The sequence below is a fragment of the Protobothrops mucrosquamatus genome, unplaced genomic scaffold (assembly GCF_001527695.2).
Source record: "Protobothrops mucrosquamatus isolate PMUCROS unplaced genomic scaffold, P.Mucros_1.0 scaffold33, whole genome shotgun sequence".
Classification (NCBI taxonomy): Eukaryota; Metazoa; Chordata; class Lepidosauria; order Squamata; family Viperidae; genus Protobothrops; species Protobothrops mucrosquamatus.
This window is the reverse complement of record NW_015386417.1, coordinates 540525-564756: the sequence shown is the minus strand read 5'-3', so window position 1 is coordinate 564756 and position 24232 is coordinate 540525. Positions and strand designations below refer to the sequence as shown.

At 43.2% G+C, this 24232-nt stretch overlaps 1 protein-coding gene across 1 annotated transcript in view; it reads left to right on the top strand.

The window, feature by feature from the left end:
* Positions 1–23732, top strand: part of LOC107283305 (lysophospholipid acyltransferase 7-like) — a 26437-nt gene extending 2705 nt beyond the window's left edge. Inside the window, exons 2-8 of the mRNA XM_029283181.1 lie at positions 13875–14044; positions 15117–15246; positions 17035–17161; positions 17259–17415; positions 19137–19497; positions 21385–21570; positions 22749–23732. Coding sequence (XP_029139014.1) covers positions 13875–14044; positions 15117–15246; positions 17035–17161; positions 17259–17415; positions 19137–19497; positions 21385–21570; positions 22749–23100 — 1483 coding nt within the window. The 3' untranslated portion in view covers positions 23101–23732. The remainder of the gene's footprint in view (positions 1–13874; positions 14045–15116; positions 15247–17034; positions 17162–17258; positions 17416–19136; positions 19498–21384; positions 21571–22748) is intronic.
* The last annotated feature ends 500 nt before the right edge of the window (positions 23733–24232 follow it).

Sequence of the window (24232 nt, the reverse complement as noted above, 5' to 3'; positions counted from 1 at the left end):
AGGGAGGGCCTTCTCTGTGGGTGCCCCCACCCTCTGGAACGAACTACCCCCCGAGATCCGGATGATTCCGGATCTCCTTACTTTCCGCCGCGCCCTCAAGACATGGCTTTTCCAGCAAGCGGGCCTGACCTAAGGAGGATTTTATTTAGGGATGATTTTAGGTATAATTTTAATTGGAACACAGCTTCGAATATTTGGTTTTAATTTGGTTTTAGAGGGGTTTTTATTTTTATTTTTATTGATATGTGTATCTGTTTTAATATGCTGTGCACCGCCCTGAGTCCTGCGGGAGAAGGGCGGTATAGAAATTAAAATAATAAATAAATAAATAAATAAATAAATATAAATATTAATCACTGTCCATTTCCATACTGTTATTTGCAACCCATTTCTGTATCATATTAACTTAATTTTATATTTATATTTTATTTCTCTCCACTTGGTTACTTACTTGTTTGCTTACTTGTTTGTTTGTTTGTTTATCTATTTATTTGCTTATTTATTTATACGCAGAATTTGGAGACCACCCAATTCCCTCACAGAATGACTTAATAGCTATCCCATTTAATTTTGTATCTTTTTGTGCAGCTTGATCAACATTCTCCCTTCTTATTTATCCAAGTTATTAAAGGAGAAGGAGAAAGGCCTAGAACAGAACCATGGGGCAGTGCAGTCAGTGCCAATTTGACAGTCCATAAGAGTGTCCTAAAGTAGACTGTTCAACAGGGCTCTCTTTTAAAAAATATCATAGATAGAATACTGCGGTCTTGATCTCTGTGAGGCCATCTAGTCTGACTTTCATGAATAAAGGTGAGATCTGAAGCCACGTCTTCATGCCTTGGAGCTGAGTACAACATTGCATGAATCTCTTTCTTTTTTAGCAATTTGTACCTGAAAACTTCGTTACTGAATATGGTGACTGCAGGGAGAATTCTTTATACACAAAAATGGAAAGATACAACAATCCCCACATGGAAGAATGGATGGGAAAACTGCCACAAAGAAGAGGGGGTCAACCCATTCTCCAAGTCCAAAGCGCCTGAAGGCAGGTCAAGGTGCAATGGATGGAAATTAATCAAGGAGAGAAACAACCTAGAACTAAGGAGAAATTTCCTGACAGAATAATTCAGTAGAACGGCTTGTCTCCAGAAGTTGTAGCTGCTCCAACCCTGGAGGTTTTTTTTAGAAGAGATTGGACAACCATTTGTCTGAAACGCTACAGGGTCTCCTGCTTGAGTAGAGGGTTGGACTATAAGACCTCCCAGATCCCTTCCAACTCTGTTATTCTGTTAGGGATGGCCAAATTGATTGCTTTAAATAAAGAAAAGAATATATCGACTGTTGTTTCTGTTTGGAAACCGCTTCTAGACTTTGTGCTCAAGACAAAAAAAAGTGAATTTCTGATTTTGGGATTCACTGATTAGATAAATTTGTTGTTATAGAAATGGCTACTATATACTGACTATGTCAAAGTAAAAAGTTGACACTGTATTATTTTCATTCTACTGCACTGAAAAAAAAGTTGAAAATTAACACTTTTTTCCTTCTTTTTTTTCCTTATCCTATTCTCTTTCTCCCCCATTTCTCTCCCCTACTTCCCTATTATATTTGTTTTCATTTGTATTTTATATTATAATATATACATATGCATACATATATATATAAAAGAGAAGTTTGTATCTGAACTGTTTCTGAATCAAAGAACTTACCAACTTTCAGTTGGCCCATTTCAGGTTGAAGTACAACTTATTCCTTTTAAATCCTAAAATCCTAAGGATGATGCTCAGTTGGACCTACAAGCTCAATCCAAGAGGAGGTTGAGATGAAATGGGAAAGTGATGGGAATCCCAATTTGTACCCTTCAAAAGTCCCCCCCCCCCCCCGTGGCTACATTGGAGAGATCTTAAATACTTCCCAGCCCCTTTCCTTGCAACATCTAACTGCCCATTTGCTTATCTGTCTTCCCAGCCAATCAACTACTCTCCCTTTGTGACATCACAACCACCCACAGTCAATGCCCACAACCACCTTGATGGACTATGCTGGATGGTAATGATTAGTTTTTGATAATGCCACCAAATGTGGCATGAAGATTTGCATTCATTCTGGTGCCTTTTCCTTTGAATATACACAACACTACTTGAAACCTTATCTCGTCTTTTCCTCTTAACTGAAGGCCTGTTGTACATTATTTTCACCAAGGCTTGTGTGTGACAGCGAGTGCTTTCCCCTAGAAATGAGATCCAGGATCAAGTCACCAGACACAGAACTGACTGGAAGACAGTCACGTTCTCTTGGCCTGATCGACCTCACAAGGCTGTTGTCAGGAACTCTCACCAAAAAAGGCCATATGTAATACAAAAGTGTTCAGAGTGTGCATGTGAGCATTCCTGATTACAGGAATCTGGTTTCAACGATTAGTAAAGGTTTTATTATATAAAGGAGGTTTATTTAGGAAAATCTATGAGACTAGTCTAGTCTAGACTAGACTAGACTAGACTAGACTAGACTAGACTAGACTAGAATAGAATAGAATAGAATAGAATAGAATAGAATAGAATAGAATAGAATAAACAAAGTTGGAAGGGACCTTGTAGGTCAGGGGTGTCAAATTCAATTTCACTGAGGGCCGCATCAGCATTGTGGTTGCCCTCGGGGGAGACCGGGGGTATGTGGCCAGGGTCGGTGCGGCCTACTGGGTGGGCGTGGATGGAGTGGGTGTGGCCTATTGGGTGGGCATGGCCAGCTCTACATCGTTCGCATCAAGGGTGCCTGTGGGGGCCTGGGCAGGAGTGGGACAGATCTGACGGTCTCTGGCAGAAGGGGGTGGGACCAGGGCAAGTGCCAAGACATGGTCCACTGGAGGACCCTCACCGTTCCTCTCAGGCCATGTGGGGCAGCTGGATGGTGGTGTGGGCTGCCTGGAGCCCTGAGCAGCAGAGGTCAAACGCCCAGCCTGGCCCTCGAGCACCCACGGCACCAATCCCAGCCCCACTTCCCCAAGGGGGCACCCAGCTGCACTTACCTCCTCCTCAAGGCTGCTGCTGCTGCTGTGCTTGCTCTCCTTAGCCAGGTTGCTCATGATGGGTACGAGGGCAAAGTCAGAGGGGGGCCCATTCCCTCTCCATGGGAGGAGACCTGGCTTTGTATCCAAATCGTCCTTAGCAATAGGATGGGAGACCCCCAGGATAGGCCAGGAGGAGGGGGCAAGGGGAGGGTGAAATGGCAGCAGGGCAGGACTAAGGCAGGACTTCCCTCAGACCCTCCCTCTACTTCTTTCCTTTCTTCCTTACTAAGTACAGAGTGGTGGGCAAATATTTGATATGAGGGAGGGAGAAAAACAGGCAAGAAACGCAGCTAGGGAGGTGTCACCCTTCGTGAGGAATGAAGAAATGCACCATCGCCTGGAAGTGGCCAGCACATGGCCCTCACCTACTTCACATATCTGGCTTGGTGGGCTCTGGGGGAGGGGGTGCCATGAGCAGCGTGAGAGTCAATGTTACCTGCGCAATGCCGCCCAACCCCCAGCCTGCCCGGTTTCGGCAGGGAGTGAGGCGCTCTCCTCACAGCGACGAGAGGCTGAGCCAGGCGGCGCAAATCTAAAAAGAAGCGCAACACTGGCCAGCCCCCAGCCTGCCTGGTCTTGGCAGGCAGTGAGGCGCTCTCCTCACAGTGCCGAGAGGTTGAGCCGGGTGGTGCGAAGCTTGCCAGCTTTGCACCTTGCTGCCTGCTGAAACTGGGCAGGCTGGGAGCTAGGCAGCATTGGACTTCTCATCAGTTTTGCGCCACCCAGCTCAGCCTCTTGGCACTGTGAGAGCGCCCCGCTGCCTGCCGAAACCCCTCCCCTGGAGCCCATCAAGCCGGATATGTGAAGTAGGCGAGGGCCATTTGCTGGCCACTTCCAGGCGATGGTGTATTTCTTCATTTCTCACAAAGGGTGACACCTCCCTAGCATGCACCCAGCGGGTGGGGCCGATGCGGCAGGTGCTGGTTCCTCACTGTTTCCAGATGGCCTTGTGGAGCTAAGACTGAATGCGTTTCAGCATAGATGGCCACCACAAAATTGTACATTGGCTCCCTCCCGGCCAGCCTGGGCCAGGGCCATGGCAGCGGGGGCCGTTCCCTCATTGTTTCCAGGATGGCTTCGTGGGCCACATGAAACCACTTCGCGGACCGCATCCGGCCCCCGGGCCTTGTGTTTGACATGTCTGGCTTAGATGAAGTAATGCATCTTTCAGGCATTCACCAAATAAACTAGAATTTGTTGTGAGCATCTCCTTAAATACAAACAGCTCATAAGCCGGACCTACCTATATTAGCAACCACATTATTGATGGCTTGTACATACCATTTTAAAGATATGATCACATTGGTTCAAGTGAATGAGATGCTCCTATAACCCAAAATGCATACTATTAATTCATCCCTGCCATACATAAGTTAAACATTTTGTTTCTATTTCTTTACAACTGCTGATAAAAAAGGCCTGGCTATGTTCAAACTATACACACAAGAGAACAGGTTTAAGTGAGGGGAAAAGCGTTACAATTCAATCTATTTATGAATATGAATGAATATGCCCATAATTGCCCAACTATTTTAACAATGATATAGAACTGTGCTATGAGGAGCTTACAATTTACATTTCTTATTCTTGGGGAATTAATGACAGAAAGAAAATGGATTTTAAAAAGTAGATGCAAAAGTAACATTAGATAAATATGAAAAAATATAGTTGCATATCCTTACATAATTTATTTTTATAAACAGTATATAAGCTGTTAAAATATAGCTTTTCATATCCAAAAGTAGATTTTGAGGGAAAAATAAAGAAAAGATTGTGTTACAATACTGATGATTTATATAAAGTTTGTGTTTAAAAGAAAGCTAGAAAAGACCCATTTTAGAACAACGAATTGCTGATGTTTTTTTTTTTTTTACATTATCAACATTTCAGTGGAGTCCATGTGTGCGCCTGCCTTGTGCTCACCCCGTGTCAGCCAGGCTGACCTTTCCCATCTCATTCCATTAAAAAATGACATTTAGTATTATTTATGAAAAAAATGCTTAAGATTACCACTGGAGCGGCTAGTGCTATGGGAGCTGTGGGGCCCGCTCTACACAGCGGGACTGTGCGGGGTGGGTGGCGGAGGCAGGTGTTGCGGGCCAGGAGCTCCAGGACAGCCACGTAGGCGCGCAGGGCGAGGTGGCAGCAGTGCAGGTCCAGCACTGGGTAGACCACCAGCTGGCCCGGCCCATGGAAGGTCAACCACCCGCCGCGCCAGCACCGCTGCCCCGCCGTGTAGAGCGGGCCCCGTGGTTCCCAAAGCACCAGCTGTGCCAGCCCCGGCCCCAGGGGGCAGCCCACCATCAACACACTCCGCCTGCAGCCGCCCCGCCAGCACCACCACCACCCTGCGCAGCCCCATGTAGAGTGGGCCCTGTGGCTCCCACAGCACGGGGAGCAGCCCCTTACACCCCTGCCCGCAGCAGCCACGCTGCCCCTGCTTTTTGCACCCGCAGCCATTATTGCCCTAGCAGGGCTGAAGATCAAGAGAAACTTACTGTGGCGTCGCCACTCCAGTCTCCTCCAGGTATCTTCGGGGCTAACTAGGAGATGGTGTAGTTGGGTAGCAGGGAGGGGTGCAAAGTTCCTGCCAATTCACCTTCGTTGCAGACAACTTGCATGTGCAAAGTTTGCCGGCCGGGTATTTTGGCGCGCTCAGCAGCAATTCCTATTGGCTTTCGAAAGCCAATAGGGGGAGTAGCACAGCTCATGCAAAAGTTGAAAAAAAACCATCAAAAAAAGGTACCGGAACACCGTTCTGAGCGTTCTATGAGAAAAAAAAGCCCTGCAAATTAGTCTTCAAATATCGAAAAGGAGGACATGTAGGAGGACACTTTTCGAGCGAGGACAGAACTTACAAAAGGAGGACTGTCTTCCCTAAAGGAGGACGGTTGGTCACCTTAAGTCATAACGCTGTTATTTTTAATCAGTGTGAACATTTTATTTGGAATACTGCATATGTATTCAATGTCAGTATGTCTCAAAGATACTTTTTTTAAAAAAAAAAGGCACTGTTTTTTCCTTGTGGAAGAAGAAAACATTTCGCTTCTCATCAAGAAGCTTTATCAATTCTGATGGTGGGGAAATGGAAGGATAGATACTGACAGTTGAGACTTGATAGTGAGGGAATGTAAAGATAGGTTTTGATAGGATGGGGGTATGTTGGTATGGAAGGATTGTATTTCTTTGCAATCATCTGGTCCTTAGCACTCTCTCTGAGGGCCTTTGAGGTCACTTGGGAGTTTATCTGTGCCCTGTTGAGGGAGGGGTGTTCAATTCTAATACAGATGGATTTTTTTATCCCTCTTTCAAATCTATGGTCCTCTCTATCCAAAATGTGGACTTTCCAACATAGATAGAAAGTCCATATTTAGACAGACATAGTCTATACCAGGGTAGGCAACCTCGGCTCTTTTATGACTCATGGACTTCAACTCCCAGAATTCGTGAGTCAGCATAGCTGACTCAGGAATTCTGGGAGTTGAAGTCCATGAGTCATAAAAGAGCCGAGGTTGCCTACCCCTGGCTATACAAACAAGCACGTTGGCACAAATTAACAAATACATTTTAAAAACTAAACATAAATAAGATAAAAAGTAGAAGCCGCTCCCCCCCAAAGAAGCAGAAAGCACAGGTATCAGATTCTGCCCGCTACTGTAGCAAGTCACTAATTATTTCTTACTTATGGGATTATCTGGTTTATGGACCAAACTACTACATTGCCCAGAATCCTATTGGCGGCGTAAAAAAAAAAAAAAAACTCCCGCCGATACGGTGGCCTTCGACGGACAGCTTCGTACGCGCTGTCTCGCTTCGTCGGGCGTGACTCGGGAGTTAACTGGTGCAGAAGAGCCGTAACACCGGGATAATTACTAAAAGTTGCAGACGTTAATATTACAGCAGCAGCCTCCAAAGATGATAAAAGTATTTTGTGCTTTTAAGATTTTTTTTTTATTTTTTTTAAAGACATTCAACGGCCTTCCTGAGGACACTTACACAGCCTCTGTTTTTATACGTGCCGACACGTGTCTCTAAGCTTGCAAGAAAGCGAGATGACATCTAGCCTGCTCTCATTGTTTGCTTTTCCGGACTGAGTTCGGAGAAGTTGGATGACACGCCCCTTAGCTGCAGTCCCTCCCTTCTCTCCCTGCCCCACCCGTGCTAAATAAAAGTCGCCTTCTGGGCAAAGTTTGGTAGTGGGTGGCTGTGTTCACGTTCGCGAGCCGCCCGTCCACTTATATTCCACACTGCAAAAATGGGCATCGCCTGGTCAAACTTGTGGCGCCATTTGACAGAAGGTGAGCAAGATGGGGATGTTAAAACCGAGGTGCTGGGCTTTGCTGGCTTTTTGGGGTGACCCTGATTGCTACTCATTCCAGCCGATTGCCGTGAAGGAAGAAGATGCTACAGTATTTGTAGCGGCTGTAACCTTACTGTCACAATGGGGCAAGATCAGGAAGCAACAATTGAAGTAATTTGGATTATGAATGTTGAGTCTAATGCTACTTTGAGGCTAAATCTTAGAAAGTAGTTTATTAAGGCAGAATCTTTTGGAATATGGTATATTGAATTATTTCTTCTTGAGCTTTTTGCTATTTGAATTTAGTTCCCCTGTCTGTGATAAACTGCTAACGCACTTTCCTTCTGTCTATTGGTTGTTCATATCTAACATTCCTTCTGTTACCCTCCCTATCTCTCACAGAATGGTAACAAGGCAGCAAAGGCTTAAGAGCGGGAATAAAAAACATTTAGGGCTTCCACCCTTACTGCCTTTAACTGGGCTTTGCATGGGGGGGGGCTGAGGCTGAAAGGGGGTGCTGGGTGAAGGAAGATGTCTCCTGCCAAAGTCTGCATGAAGACTATGCAAACTCAAGAAAATGAGTAGATTAATCTGCACTTTGTTTTGTTGCCATCGTCTCCACCGAATAATATTAGTTACTTTCATTTTCATATTATTTTATTAGTACTTACATTCTTGTTTGTGTGCCTTTCCATTGGGCATTGAAACTATTATCAGTTTCACTTTTGCCCATGCTTCCTGATCCATTCCTGCTTTCTATTGTGGTGTTTGAGTTATTTGAGGCCTTACAGGGCTGGGGCAAATATCCAGAACTGGCTTCAGCTGAAGTTAGCAATCCTAGTTGTTTAACAAGATATGAAAGGTGGACAGTCCTCAGCTTACAACTACAATTGAGCCCAACATTTATGTTGTTAAGTGAGACATTGGTTAAATGAATTTTGCCCCATTTTACCACATTTCTTGCCCAGTTGTTAAATGAATCATTGCAATTGTTAAGTTAGTAACATGGTTATTAAGTGAATCTGGCTTCCCCATTGACTTTGCTTGTCAGAAGTTTGCAAAAGGGGATCACATGACCCCAGGACACTGCAATTGTCATAAATGTGAACCAGTTGCCAAGTGTCTGAATTTTGATCACGTGACCCTGGGGATGCTGCAATGGTCATAAGTGTGAAAAATGGTAAGTCACTTTTTCCGTGCTGTTGTAACTTTGAGCGGTCACTGAATGAATTGTTGTAATTTGAGGACTATCTGTATTGCTTTAGTTTTATTCATGGGGGTAATGAGGTTTGTAATGCAACTTAACACCTGCCTTGCAGAAATTCTGATCACAATTGTGGTTGTAAGATGAGAACTACCTGTATTATTCTAAGGCATGGGTGTCAAACTCGCCAGATCATGTGACGTGTCGCGACGTATCGCGACTCTTTTTGCATTGCCGGCAATGGGGCGGGTGCGGCTCGGCAGTTTGACACCCCTGTTCTAAGGGACCATAGCTCACGAAGTTTGAGAAGCCCCAACCAACTACACTGTTTTTATAGTAATGTTACTGAAGATTATAATTACAACAGTAAAAACTAATGCAAACTAAAAGAAGAATAAAAAGCAAGAGTAGAAGGTACAGAAAACAGAGGAATTGAAAAGGAAGACTATAGTAAAGAAAATGAAAGAAATAAAGATGTAACTGTCTTCTTATCTTCATTCCAAAAAATGTAAACAATTTTAGTAACTTATCACCTCTTAAAATACCACAAGGTGTCTCTCATTGTTTTATTGCTGAAATTTGTGATTAAAGTGGGTTATGTGCTGATTTTGGCCTTCAGGTTGTTTAGCCTGGTTTACAGAAATTAGAAAGTGAAAGTGACTCTGCAGGAACATTTGGAAATAAAAATAGCCATGGTGATACAGTACAAGCATTTAGATGCCAGTGTTTATGAAAGAATGTGAAATATTTGTTTTCTTCCAGTTCAGATACTGTCTCTGTTCAATCTAGGTTAGTTTGAGATTATTTATTTTGGTCAGATCACTCTGTACAGGTAGTCCTCAACTTACAACAGTTCATTTAATGACTTTTCGAAGTTACAACAGCAGTGAAAAAAGTGACTATTTTTCACACAGCCATTTCAGCATCTCCATGGTCATGTGATCAAAATTCAGACGCTGGGGGCAACTGATTCATGTTTATGACAGTTATAGCGTCCTGGGGTCATATACCGGTAATCTCCTTTTGCAACCTTCTGAAAAGCAGTCAGTGGGAAAGCCAGATTTTCTTAACAATTGTGTGATTAATTTAATAACTGCAGTGATTCACTTAACAGTGGCAAGAAAAGTCATTAAGTGCAGCAAAGCTCACTTGAGAACTGTCTTGCTTAGCCACACAAATTTTGAGCTCAGTTGTGGTCATACGTTGAGGGTTACCTGTAGTTCTCCTGCTGTTCATGAAAAAAATCACTTAGGATAGTTTGAGTCAGTGGTGGCGAACCTATGCCACGGGTGCCAGAGGCGGCACTCAGAGCCCTCTCTGTGGGCACGCGCACCGTCCCCCCAGTCCTAGGCCTTCAGCTGGGTTTTATAAAACCTTTTCGCTTTAGGCCTCCGCCACCGTGTACAAAAAAAAAAAAAAGGTTCAATCAATCAATTTCAACTTCTCGTGGGGAAAAAAAAAGATATTGCAAAGTTGGATTTGATTGAACTTTTTAGTCCCACCCAGTCTGCTGTTACCACCGCAGCCACGCCCACCCAATGGGCCACACCCAGCCAATGGGCCACACCCACCCGGCACCCGACAATGCTTAAGTGGGTTTTGGGTTGCAGTTTGGGCACTCAGTCTCTAAAAGGTTCGCCATCACTGGTTTGAGTATTGCTTGAGAGTCTTTTTAATCTACATAAATTGGTCTGTGAAGTGGGAGGCATTTTAAAATGGGTTCCTTTTCAACTGGCTGTGCATTACCTCCTTTTTGGATAGGCCAGGGGTAGGCAACCTTGGCTCTTTTATGACTCGTGGTCTTCAATTCCCAGAATTCCTGAGCCAGCCATGCTGACTCAGGAATTCTGGGAGTTGAACTCCACAAGTCATAAAAGAGCCAAGGTTGCCGACCCCTGGTATAGGCAAACAATCTGGTCAGTGCAATGTTTCTCAACCTTAGCAATGTATGGACTTTAAGGTGAATTCCCGAGCCAGCATTGTAGGAATTCACATCCACACATTTTAAAGTTACGGAGGTTGAGAAGATAGTGTTTATCGCCATTTTTTTACTATAAGCACATCGGCCCACATTAAAAATGAAATTCGGTTGTCTGCTCTCAAAAGAAAGTATATATCTACCCATACACAACACACTTATACACATGCTGTACACACATACACATACCCCAGTGGTGGCGAACCTATGGCACGGGTGCCAGAGGTGGCACTCAGAGCGCTCTCTGTGGGCATGCGCGCCGTCGCCCCAGTCCTAGGCCTTCAGCTGGGTTTTATAAAACCTTTTCACTTTAGGCCTTCACTGCCATGTGCAAAAAAAAAAAAAGGTTCAATCAATCAGTCAATTTCAACTTCTTGCGCGAAAAAAAAAAGATCTTGCAAAGTTGGAATTGATTGATTGAAACTTTTAGTGCCACCCAATCTGCTGTTACCACTGCAGCCACGCCCACCCAACGGGCCACACCCAGCCAATGGGCCACACTCACCCGGCACCCGACGATGCATAAGTGGGTTTTGGGTTGCAGTTTGGGCACTCTGTCTCTAAAAGGTTTGCCATCACTGACATACCCCATACATTTATATACATATAAATATAAATTACTGTCTATTTTGAATACATAGCGGAAAGAGGAAAGTTGTGAGTTCACAAGGTTGATGCTACATGGAACAAAATTGTGACTGAATCCACAAAGTCTCCTTCCAGAAGATAACAAGGAAAAAAGGTTGTGAAGAGGATGTGTAGTGTCCCAGACAATCCTGTGGACCTTGCTCAAGCAGCACTTATATATCATATTCTGGATAGAAGGGAGTGAACTACCAATAATCTTTTCTGCCATCCTCACCACTCTCTGCACCGTGTTCCTGTCTGAAGCAGTGATGCTTCCAAACTAGACAGTAATGCAATATGACAGAATGCTCTCAATCGTCCCTCTGTAGAAAGTGGTAAGGACAGGGGAAGGAAGATGGGCTTTTCTTATGCAACGCAAAAAATGCAGGCGCTGCTGTGCCCGCTTCAACAGTGTCTTGCTGTTGAGCAATCAAGCCAGCCTACTCATTAGCTGCACACCCAGAAACACTAGACAAGTAAATAAATCAGTACAGTAATTATAGGGCACAGGTCGGCAACCTGCGGCTCCGGAGCCACATGTGGCTCTTTGAGCCTTCCCCTGTGGCTCCCAGCCTCCTCTGCCATTTGCAGAGAGAGACAGAGAGAGAGAGGCACTTGCGCTTCCCTGCTTCTCTCTCTGTCTCTCTCTCTCTCTCTTTGTGTGTGTGTGTGTGTAAAAGACAGTGGACTCAGGTGTTCTCCGACAAGCTGAAAAGGGCTCCTCCCTTTGCTGCGTCTCTGCAGGAAGCAGGAAGCAGGAAGGGCAGGAGAGAGCTAGCTAGCCCAGCTATGCTGACTCAGGAATTCTGGGAGTTGAAGTCCATGAGTCATAAAAGAGCCGAGGTTGCCTACCCCTGAGCTTGTTGGAGAACAGCTTGAAGCCAGCTTGCCAGGTGAGCAGAAGATTGGAGAGAGGGAGAGAGAGGGGGGAGAGAGAGAGAGAGAAAGAAAGAGAGGGGGGAGGGGGAGAAAGAGAGAGAGGAAAGAGAGAAAGAGAAAGAAAGAGAATGGGGGAAGAGGACTGGCAGACCAAGGGCAGAAAGAGAGAGAGGGAGGGAGAGAGAGGGAGAGAGACCCTTTTGATATCTAAAATGAAGATAACACTGCATATATCCTTTTTTACCTTTATTATAGGTGTGTGTGTGTGTGTGTGTATATATATATATAATACACACACCCACACACACACACACCTATAATAAAGGTAAAAAAGGATATATGCAGTGTTATCTTCATTTTAGATATCAAAAGGGTTTTGCGGCTCCCAGTGTTTTGTTTTTGGTGGGAAACGGGTCCAAGTGGCTCTTTGAGTGTTTTTGGGTTGCCTACCCCTGTTATAGGGAGTCCTCAACTTATGATCAGTCACTTAGCAACCATTCAAAGTTACCATGGACCCTCCAAAAGGTACTTATGATCCAGTTCTGAAGTTCAGATGGCCAGGATGTCTCCCTTGGTCACATGATCACATTTTGGCAACCAGCCCACATTTACAGCCATTTGCAACACCCTGCAGTCATTTCCCAAAAGAAAAATGGTGATACTTCCTGGCAATGCGACCACCCCTTCAAAATACTCTCTATCATTTCAGCTGCAAAAGGCAGAGAGGCCCTGAGGAAAATATTTGTTCACGGACAAACTTGGAGTGTAGCCAGAGAGGGACAGCATATTTCTATAAGCTGCAGGAGGAGATTTTTGGCTGCCTGTAGCTCTCCTCAATCTTGTCCGCTCTCTTGAAATCTGTTTAATTTATAAGCCTGGTAACATCCACAAACTCAGCTTTTGGCAGTTAGCCTTGAATTAGCTGCTTCCTTTCCTTTTTAGCTGTTCCCTTCTCATCCTGACCTCTACTCCTTATAACATTTTTAAAAGAATAATTCTGGGAATTGAGGTCCACGTATTTTAAAGTTGCCAAGATTGGAACACACTGCTCTGTAATGTTATCTCTGCTAGATTGGGAAGTTGAAGATCATTTCAGAACTCCTTTCTTAGAATTGTCAAGAAAAACATATGGGTGGAAGAGTGTAACCCACCTGGAACCAAATTCAGGGTGACGGAGACTTAATTAACTTTCCTCAACTTGTTAACTTGTTTTAAAAACTATCAAAGCCTGTAGCTCAGCATTACATCTTGTGGCCACAACACTGTGTTTCAAATTTGGGGGGGGGGGGCAGCACGATTGTTTGATTCTATTGTGCATAATTGCATTAAAATAATAGCCCCTTATCCTTGCCATCAGGTTCTGAATTGTTGCATTCAAGATTAGTCCTGACCTTTCTGCTTTACACATCTGTATCATGCTTGTCTGTGGTCCAAAACTGCTGGATCATTTCCTATTTTCCACTTCACCAAAATCATCTTTAAGGCCAATGCTGTGGCTTATGGCACTCTGACGGAGACTTAATTAACTTTCCTCAACTTGTTAACTTGTTTTAAAAACTATCAAAGCCTGTAGCTCAGCATTACATCTTGTGGCCACAACACTGTGTTTCAAATTTGGGGTGGGGGAGCACGATTGTTTGATTCTATTGTGCATAATTGCAGTAAAATAATAGCCCCTTATCCTTGCCATCAGGTTCTGAATTGTTGCATTCAAGATTAGTCCTGACCTTTCTGCTTTACACATCTGTATCATGCTTGTCTGTGGTCCAAAACTGCTGGATCATTTCCTATTTTCCACTTCACCAAAATCATCTTTAAGGCCAATGCTGTGGCTTAATGGTACTCTGTTTATGGTAGCACTTTCAGCATTTGTAACTGTAACTAGCTTCACTCTGAATCTTTTGGCAGATACAATTTCATCTGTTGGGATTACTTACACAGCATTCCTGTTTCTCCCAATTCCCATTGGCTTCTTCTTCAAGAAAAGGGGTAAGTGCTAAGATTGCTATGCTCTTCACTGGAAACTGTCCTGGGTTTTAGGCCAGCAGGACTATCCACTAGCTTGCTGACTTTCAAGGGCTGATTGGAAAGAGCCTTGAAAGAGCAGCTCTCCCAAGATACAGGAGCTTGGAAGATGGGGATACAATATGCATCTGGTTTGGGGATTAAAAAAATAAAAATTCCAGATAAAGACTGAAATAAGTCAGAGAAATAAAAAGAATTCCAGATAAAAACTGCAGTGTGGCCAGATTTATTCATGCTCAGCAAAGACTTGTTTTAATCATGGCTTGCTAATTAAGCCACAGTGGGGATGTTCACACGTTATATGCAAAGCTTTCTTATGTCAGAGCTTTTGAATAAGCGACATACAGCTAAATCGTAAAGTGTGATTCACAGGCCATAATGTCTGCATTTCATATCACACAGAGCACATTCTAGCCAAAATCATGTCATTTGGTATCACATGCGAGACCACCACCTGGGCCTTAATCTTAAGCTTAGTGGTGGATAGTCAGAACTCAGTGATATATTTTTTTCCCATCCCAGATAACTGGTTTGTTTTTTCTAGAGAGTGAGGATGGCCACAATCTTCATGAATTTCTGCTGTCTCTAGATTTTAAAGATTATGACTTCAACCTGGCTAGTGTGGAGTCCTTGGTGCTCTTTGAGCTTGGTGGCTCTCTTGCAGACATTTCATTGCCAGCGCTGATGATGTTACCTAATTTGGTAATGAAAAAGTTGCAAGAAAACCACCAATCTCGGAGAGTACCAAGGATTCCACAGTTCAATCCTCAGCTACGAATCTTCTCTTCTATCGGTATTTGGCTATCGATTTAACACATTTTCCCTGAAAATGAATTACTGAAACATAAAGCAATCAAACTCTCTGAGTTTCCCAGCAAACGAAGCCTCTCAGGGAAATCAAAAGTCGTTAAAATAAACTTGTTGCACAAATCTGGCTGTTACCTAGTTTCTAATTTTCACACCCAGGGTCTTAAATTCTCAGACTGGTGTCTGGATATTTGGTGATGGACATTTCTTTCCCTTTCTTTTTCTGTAGGATTGACGTTCAAGAAATATGGGGCAGCTGCCGTGGGTCTTGGACTTACACTGGCTGCTTGTGGCATCCACACCATTCACTCCTTTGTCACCATCATGGGGACATGGATTATCATCAAAATCTCACCAAAGTAAATGGACCAAAAACCCCCATCTGATTAAGCAGAATATTACAGGGAGCTGTATGTTTTTGGTGTTTGTGTCTGAAAGGCTGGGAAGTTTTGAAGGTTTGGGAAGTTTGTGCAGGGCAGCTGTAGGAAAATGAACTGAAACTTGAAAGCAAAATGAGATTTGACTTCCCAATGATCCTAGTTCTAAATCCTAAATTAAATTAGCAGAGAGCCTGGGAAACGTATGGGCAGGGATTTTGGAGAAGGAAACTTTAGCTCTTTAGGTGTGGGCCTATGTGGCAGGATGTGTTGATGTGATGGAATGTGTGGATGACCTTGGGGGATGAAGAGAAGAAATGGTGCCTAGGAAACAATCAGAGAAGAGAGGCATGAGGCTCAGTGGCTTAGTGGTCAGAGAAAAACAAAAAACTTAGGACAATCTCTTCTTAATGGACCAAGCAGTTAAAAGTGGTGGTGAGAAGTTAAAGTAGAATTAGTTTATCTAGTTGTGTTTCCTGTCTGGTGTACCTGGGAGGGCTGACAGTTGCTGTGATGAATTTGGGGTGATGCAGTGAGCTCACTGCTAAAGGGTCTTGGCTGGAGGAGAGGGGCAAAATCAGGCTCAGTGTTATATGGATAGTAACAAGCCTAGTGTCTAATAAACATCTTGCTCACATCTATACATCTATAAGTAGTGGAGGAGGAGGTGATGTTGGGTATTCCTAAAGTTGTTTTTGTATGGTGTGGACTGGTGTACTATATGTATCAAGAAGGAGGGAGGAAAGTTGGAAATCCAGCAGGATCATACATACCCCAAAATAGAGATCTGCTGAGCAAAGGGGTTGGTGGCAGTTTTTGGAGAAGGGACCCAGATGTCAGCAAGTGCAGCTTAACAAAGGGACTGGCATGCCAGAAGCTCAGAAAAGGGTTACTTTTCCCTCTTCTTGTTCTCTCTGGACACCTGGTTCATACATGATACTAATCAATGGTTTGAGACTTATTGAATAAGCCATTGTTTCTTGGGTTTACTTAATCCACCAAGTTGTTTTCACAAACCATGCTAAGTCAAAACCAAACAATGCACATTATGGCATAGTCCAATTGTGGAAAGAAAAGTCTTCATCCTGGTCATCCAGGTCGGGGATAAACAACATGACGACTGCTTTAGAAAGAAGGTTGCAGTTTATTGAAGAGCCAGACCGACAGATGGTTCTGGCAGGAAAGAGGAGAAAAAAGAGGGCTGAACACATGTGGGGAGTAGGTTTTTATACTCTCTGAAGCCTTTTGTTTGAAGTAGTTTACTGTTCCTGTTTCAGGCTTTGTATTTCCTGTGTCACGTATTCTGACCTGAGTCTGAGTGTGCCTTTCTGGTATTCTTGATGGTGGTGGGTTAATCTTATTATGTCCCAAGGGTTATATCCTGCTTCCCTGGTGCTGGGGCTAATGACTCTTAGAATTTGGGTGGGGTATGCAGATTTTAGGTGTCTTTGACTTCCTAAGCTTCTAGCTCCAACTTTCCTGATGGTTTACATCTGCATTTGTACAGAGCTGGCTTCTGCTTTGGGGAGGGAGACCTGGGGCTATCAAGGAAAACTGGGCTTGGAGGAAATATATTTTTCTGCCCTTTTAATATTTCCTTCTCTGGGGTGGGGTGACTTCCCACACAAGTGTGAACCCCACCTCAACAATATGAAAATGCATGTTTGGTTAGAATATAGGTGAATTTAAGAACAGAGGTATATATATATATGCTTAACATTATGATGTAGATAATTTCTTAACCATTACATGTTCTCTTTTTTAAAATAGGCATTCCCATTCTCTGACATTAGGATGGACTTTTTTGTACCTGCTCTATTTCCACAAATTTACTTCCTTCAAGTTTCCCCAGACAACACATCTGACCAAGTCTGTGCAACTTTTGCTCACCCTCAAGGTAGCTGGTGCTAAATTGTGGCTGGTTAAGGGTAGGGAGAGTTCTTGGGTTAAGGGGAAGTAAGTCCTTCCTCCCATACTTTAATTGATGTCTCCAGATGGTGAGCGTAGCCAATGAGGTGCAAGAATTCATTCAGGTGAAGGAACAGGAAGTGACATCAGGTACCAAGTCCCCGGCAGTTGGTGTGATTCCTGAAATACCTGGATTGGCAGAGATACTGTGCTACAGTTACTGCTATGTGGGACTTATGACAGGTAGGTGAACTATATAATAGAAAGTGAAATATATCTACAAGTACAAGACCCAGTGGTGCATTTTCATTTTGACAGCCTCATGAGTGATGGGCAGTGGTGGGATTCAAATATGTGAACAACCGGTTCTCTGTGTGGATGCCACTTCTGGAAGTCGATTCTGGGCCTGAGCAACAAAAAATTAGCTACCGGTTCTGCCGAAGCAGTGCGAACTGGTGATGGGCTTATGGATACTTTAAAATGTTGGCACTTTTTCACTACATATATAAGCATGAGGGGGTATCAAAAAGAAGAGAGGGACAGCCTATTCTCAAAAGCATCTGAGGGCAAGATAAGAAGTAAAAGATGGAAACTTATCAAAGAGAGATTCAACCTAGGACGAAGAAGAACTTTCCTGACAGTTGGAACAATTATTCAGTGGAAAGACTTGCCTTCAGAAGTTGTGGGTGTGCCATCACTGGAGGTTATTAGGAAGAGATTGGACAGGCATTTGTCCGGAATGATATAAGGTCTCCTCCTTGAGCAGGGGATTGGACTACTAGAAGATTTCCAAGGTCCCTTCCAACTCTATTATTCTATTATTCTGTAATCAATAAGAGAAGATCTTGGGCTGAAGAGCTATACTTCGTAACAAGACTTCTCTTTAAAGGAAACGGTAGAGATCAGAGCAAGGTAAAAAAGAATAATGCCCAGCTTTGCCCTCTGGTCTGCTTTTAATGTCGGCCGTCTGTTGATTTTGGTGTGATGCCTAGTCGTTTTGTGTAAGCGTGGGCTCTTTTACAGATCCTCCTCAACTTATGACTATAATTTAAGCCATTGTGATCATCACTGTGGCTGTAAGTTGAGGCATCACATGACCAGATCCAAATTTTTGACATTTTTTTTGTCGCAGTTGTTATGTGAATGCCACATCATTAAGCAATGGCTGCACAAACCCAGTTACATGATTCACTTGGCAACTAGCTTACATCTTCAGCTGGACATTGCAAACAGCAGAAAAGACCAGCTAGTTGCCCAGTGCCCAAATAAAGTCATGTGACTGGGTGTGCACATGTGGTCATCATAACTTTGAAAATGGGTTATAAGTAGCTTTGGGGAGGTCTGTTGTAACTTCAAATGGTAATTAAGCAACTGGTCGTAAATCAAGGACTACTTGTATTTTGACAGAAGTGTGTTTGACACTACATTGCTTATCAGGAAAAAAAAATGACTATACTTTCTACTAGTCTGTATATCTTTCATCAATTTTCCAGCTTCTTTTTGTAGCTTCTTTTTCTCTTTGTGAGAATTGCATAGAAAAAAGATAAAATAGCAGAGATTATGTTTCTGTTGCCAAATCCTTGAGAAAAACAGAGTTGTGCAGTTAGGAAATCCTGGCATTCTTCCCGTCACACACAACCTTAACAGAGTCTTTCCAAAATAGAAGCTCTCCAAATATGTTGGATGCTGTTTCCCATAATATCCAACCAAGATACTGGTTCTGAATTAAGGGAATTGAGGTTGTGGAAAGAGCAACAGTATTCTGGATTATTAAAATGTGCATCTTATCTTAGACCAGGGGTGAGCAATTATGACAACTTGTGGATGACCTGTGGATTTCAACTCCCAGAATTCCTGAGCTGGCCAATCATTAGTTATTTATTGCCCACCCCTGTCTTAGGCAGATATCTCTCACTGATCTTGATTTGTTTCATTGCTTTCCTTTCTGTGTTTTTAAAACCCAGGCTTATTTTATCGCTATCGTACATATCATGATTGGTTGAATCAGTCCAATCCTTCTGAAATTCCTACATGGAAGCCACTGCTTTACAGATTGATGATGATGCCTGTATTTGCGACTTCATTTTTGGCCGTCTCCTACATCTTCCCCCCTGAATATGTCGAAAATGCTGCCTTCTACGAAAAGGGGCTCCGTTTCCGCCTTTTCTACATGATGCCGGTATCCTTTGTCTTCCGCATGCGTAACTATGTGACCTGGTATGGCGCTGAGAGTGCCTGCATCACTGCTGGCCTTGGAGCATATCCAACTTGTGCCAATTCACAGCCAGGCAGAGGACCGACGGTGGAATATGAATCTCTGAGCCAGTGAGTTTAAAAAACATTTTCTCTTCCTTGGCTAAAAAAAAAAATACCTTTTCCGCTACAGGTGGTCCTCCAGTTTCAGCCATTCATTTAGTGACTGTTTGAAGTTACCACAGCACTGAAAAAAGTGACCGTTCAGCAAACACACCCGGTCATGTGATCAAAATTCAGGCACTTGGCAACTGGCATATATTTATGACTGTTGCGCTATCCCAAAGTCCATGTGATCACCATTTCTCACCTTCCCAGCCAGCATTCAACAAGCAAAATTAATGGGAGAAACTAGATTCACATAACAACCACATGTAACAACTGCAGTGATTCGCTTAACAACTGTGGAGACGTGGTAAAATGGGGCAAAACTCACTTAATAACTGCCTTGTTTAGTAATGGAGATTTGGGGCTCAATTGTGGTCATATGTTGAGGGCTAACTGTACAGGCACTCCTTGTTTTACAATCATTCATTAGCAACTATTTAAAGATGAAACAGCACTAAAAACAATGACTTATGCCTGGTCCTTGCATTTAACAATAATTGCAGCAGCCCTACAGTCATGTGATCCAAATTTGGGAGCAACAAGCTGATGATTGCAGTGTTTCAGGGTCATGTGATCACCATCTGTGACCTCAGCTGGCTTTTTTTGACAAGCAAAGTCAATGGGGAAAGTTGATTTGTTAACAACAGTGTAATTCACTTAACAGCTGCAGTGATACGCTTAAGGACTATGGCAAAATCTTGGCTTAGCCACAGAAATTCTGCCAATTGGGAGTTGAAGTCCACAAGTCTTAAAGTGGCCAAGTGGCCAGCATGGCTGGCTGGGGAATTCTGGGAGTTGAAGTCCACAAATCTTAAAGTGGCCAAGTTTGAGGACCCCTGGAGTAGACTAAGGATATATTCTGACAGCTGTGCCCAAAAGAATGAGCATTATTTGCTCTCTCCCATCCACTGATTTCTCTTCTGCCTGATACTAAAACCAGTGAATGATGGGGCCCTGCTGTATTTTCCTTAAGGAGTCCTGGTGGATTTTTGTGCAGGCAGGAAAAACATCCATCCGTCACTCTTCTTAATTTGGGCTGGGGCTGGATATGACTTTTGACAGATGGTTACATTCCAGGGGTTTCATCACTAGTCAGAGCTTGATCTGCCTTGGGGCCAAGGTTGAAAGAAGACAGAAGATGCTGCATGAATAAGTGGCTCAGATAAATGCAGCCTGAGCAATGGATTGGGGATTTTATGACCAAGACTGAATCATGAGGATATGTCACTGTGGTTTAAGATGCCTAAGACATTTTCACAGGGTAGTTGGTGTGTGTGTGAATGAAGCTAAATTTAGAAAAACTTTATTTATATTCGTGGTTAAGGTACCAGGTTACAAGCCAGGAGACTGCGAGTTCTAGTCTGGCCTTAGGCATGAAAGCTGGCTGGGGGACTTTGGGCCAATCACCAGGAGACTGTTAGTTCTAGTCCCATTTAGGCATGAAAGCCAGTTAGGTGAGTTTGGGCCAGTCACTCTCTCTCAGACTAACCCACCTCACAAGATTGCTGTGCAGGGAAAAATAGGAGGAGGAAGGAATATTAGATATCTTTGCCACCTTGAGTTATTTATAAAAATAATAAAGACAGGTCATAAATGAACAAATTCCTGTTATAAGAATGTTGATCCCTTCTCGGTTCAGATTACTGCAAGCCTGTAGGTATTTATATAGAGGTCTGTACCCTTTTCCCATCCAGAAGGTGAGCTATTCAAATCAAGTGACAATTTTTTTTTATTTATTTGCTAACTGAACATTTCAGAGAGTCTGATCAGTCCAGTGTGGATTGCATACCACCTCCAGTCAATTCCTGAGGTGAAACATGTGAAATATTTTCTTTCTCTTTTTTTTACAAGCAGATCAGCTGATGGGAAAGCATCCAGTGTTGCCTATGATTATCAGACAATCAGAAACATTGATCCATATGGTACAGAATTTTGTATCAAGGTGAAGGATGGCATTCGCTGTTGGAACATGACTGTCCAATGGTGGCTATACCAATACACCTACAAAAACACGGCTTCTTTCCCCTATGTCATAAGGTGAGTCCTGTGAAATTGGATTAAAATAAAAGAACACTTAGGGCAAGCAAGATCTGGAAGTGAGGTATGATGTAAACTGGGTTGATGTGAGACTGTTTTATGGAGAAGATGAAAAAGATCATTCTAGACCAGTATTTCTCAGATTTGACACCTTTAACACGTGTGGACTTCAACTCCCACAATTCCCCAGCTAGCAACTCCCATTGTGAGAGTTGAAGTCCACATATCTTAAAGTTGCCAAGTTTGAGAAACAATGTTCTAGACAGTGATTGGTTGTTTTCAAGGCAAGCAAGGAAGGCTGTTCAGTGATGCAGATCTGAAAGGGGAAAAGAGATGCAGGATTGTGGGACTAATTGGGTCTGATATGAATATGCAAATGAGAATTGCAGGAAGCAGCAATAAATATGTAGCACAAAAACATGAAGATTGGTTTCAGAGTTGAAACCAGTTTTAAATTAAGGGGATGGAAAATGAGGTAGTTGACAGAGATGATTATAAAGTAGAGGGCACTGGTTAATACGGTATGGACCATGCATGGAAAATGTGGGTAATTAAATAAATTTGGGATGGGACATAAGCAGCAACCCATAACTGGAAAAAAGAGGAAATCAGAAAACCAAATTGGGCCTAAGAGAACCCACAAAGCACTTTGAGCTTGAATGAAAGTTGCATAAATAATCATCTCCCAACCTTGTGTTTTCTAGACAGGTGTCAGACAGGAAAGACAGGGCTACATGTTAAATTTCAGTTAACCTGATTTAGTGCTCATGCTTGCACAGCAATCTAATCCACTAACAATTAGCACTATTTTGATGCTAGATAAGGGTTAACGAGTTCAAGCTGAGTTGGACTTAGTCTGCTTGTGGGAATGTAGAGAGTCTAGGTTAATTCCTCTTTTGACTCCTCCCACAGGGTCTGCCACTCCTTCTCCTGTCTTAGGTTCATTTTCAATCCCCATATCTTTAAGTCAACCTGAAGAATTTTGGAGCGTTGACTGGAGGCTTCTAGGTGATGAAGTCCAATAGTTTTGTAAGTTGGGAAAGGCTGAGCTAGATTTAACAACAGCCATGACAGTGTTAGAAATGATCGTGGGACATTGGAAGGATTCTGAGATAAATTGATGCTTGAATTGGCATGAGAAAAAGATTGTAGGATTGACGAGGCCTTTTTCTTCCTAGGTCTGCCTGGACTATGGCTATCTCGGCCTACTGGCATGGACTCCGCCCCGGCTATCACCTCAGTTTCTATACCATCCCATTGTGCCTAGCAGCTGAGGGGGCCATGGAGGATGGGTTGTTGAGGCATCTCTCTCCCTCTAGCCGTGCTTGTGTTAACTGCACACACTGGTTCCTGAAGATGAGGGCTTATGACTATGTGTGTGTGGGTTTCCTCTTGCGTAGCTTTGAGGAAACTATTCGCTATTGGAACTCAGTGTATTATTGTGTTCATGTGGGGGCTTTGAGTTTCTTTGTGGCTGGGAAAGCAATGGGGGCCCTGAGGAAGGGCAAAGATGACCAGAAGCGGGAATGAGAAGACAGTATTCTTTTGTCTTAAATAATCAGTGGGAAAGCTAATCTGTTGCTTGGATTGGCAATAACTAAGGGGAAGCCTTGTGTATAGGTTCAAAATGGCCTCCAAGAGGAGTTTGCTATGTATCATTATGAAGGAGGATGGGGTGTTCCAAAATTCAGATTGTACCTTAAAGTGGTTCAGCTTAAACTCATGGTGCCTTTAATAATGGAAGGTCAAAATAGATGGTGGCTCAAATTAGAAAATACAATACTAAGATGTAGGTAGTCCTTGACTTACAGCCATTCATTTAAGGACTGTTTCAAGTTATGCCAGCACTGAAAAAAGTGATTTATAACCTGTTCTTGCACTTACGCAGCGTTTCTCCAGTCAAATGATGAAATTTTGAAGGAAGCGGGATTCGCCTCATGACTGCATGATTCACTTAACAACCATGGCAAAAGAGATCGTAAAATCAGGCGTAACTCACCTAATGAGCATCTTGCATAGCAACTGACATTATGGTCTTAATTGTAAGTCAAGGACTGCCTGTAGTGGTAAACCTTTATGTAAAATAGTGTTTTTAGCAAAGGTGCTCCCAACTGGTAACAGATTTTCTATATAGGTTTTCTATAGAGATTTATTATATAGATTTATATAGCTTTAATACATGAAAATTATATATGGTTCTTGGAAGGCCAAATATTCTCCTAGGCTCTTTGCACAATTTGGGGGTCCTACTAAGACTTTCGACTCCTTGAAGAACATGGGCTTGCTCTTTTTTGGAAGATCCTTCATCCTGTGTACCAACTGCAGTTGTTTCTGGATTAGGGGATCGGGGTGCTACTCATCATTACTGATACCTTGGATCAGAGGTCACCAACCTTTGGGGAACCAGGGACCGGTTCCGTGGAGAAGTTTTTCTGCGGCCCGGAAGGAACGTGGTTTTGTGTGCTGCCTGCATCCCGTGGATGGGGCTTTGCTTGTTTGTGTGGACCGGTTGCTGGCATGCCATAGCCCGGTACTAGTCCACAGACCAGGGATTGGGGACCCCTGCCTTGGATAACTCTTGTTTGGATTGTTGCAACATACAGGGAGCTGACCAGAAGCTAAAGCCTTTCCAGAATTTAGTAGTATGAGTAAGTATGAGTAT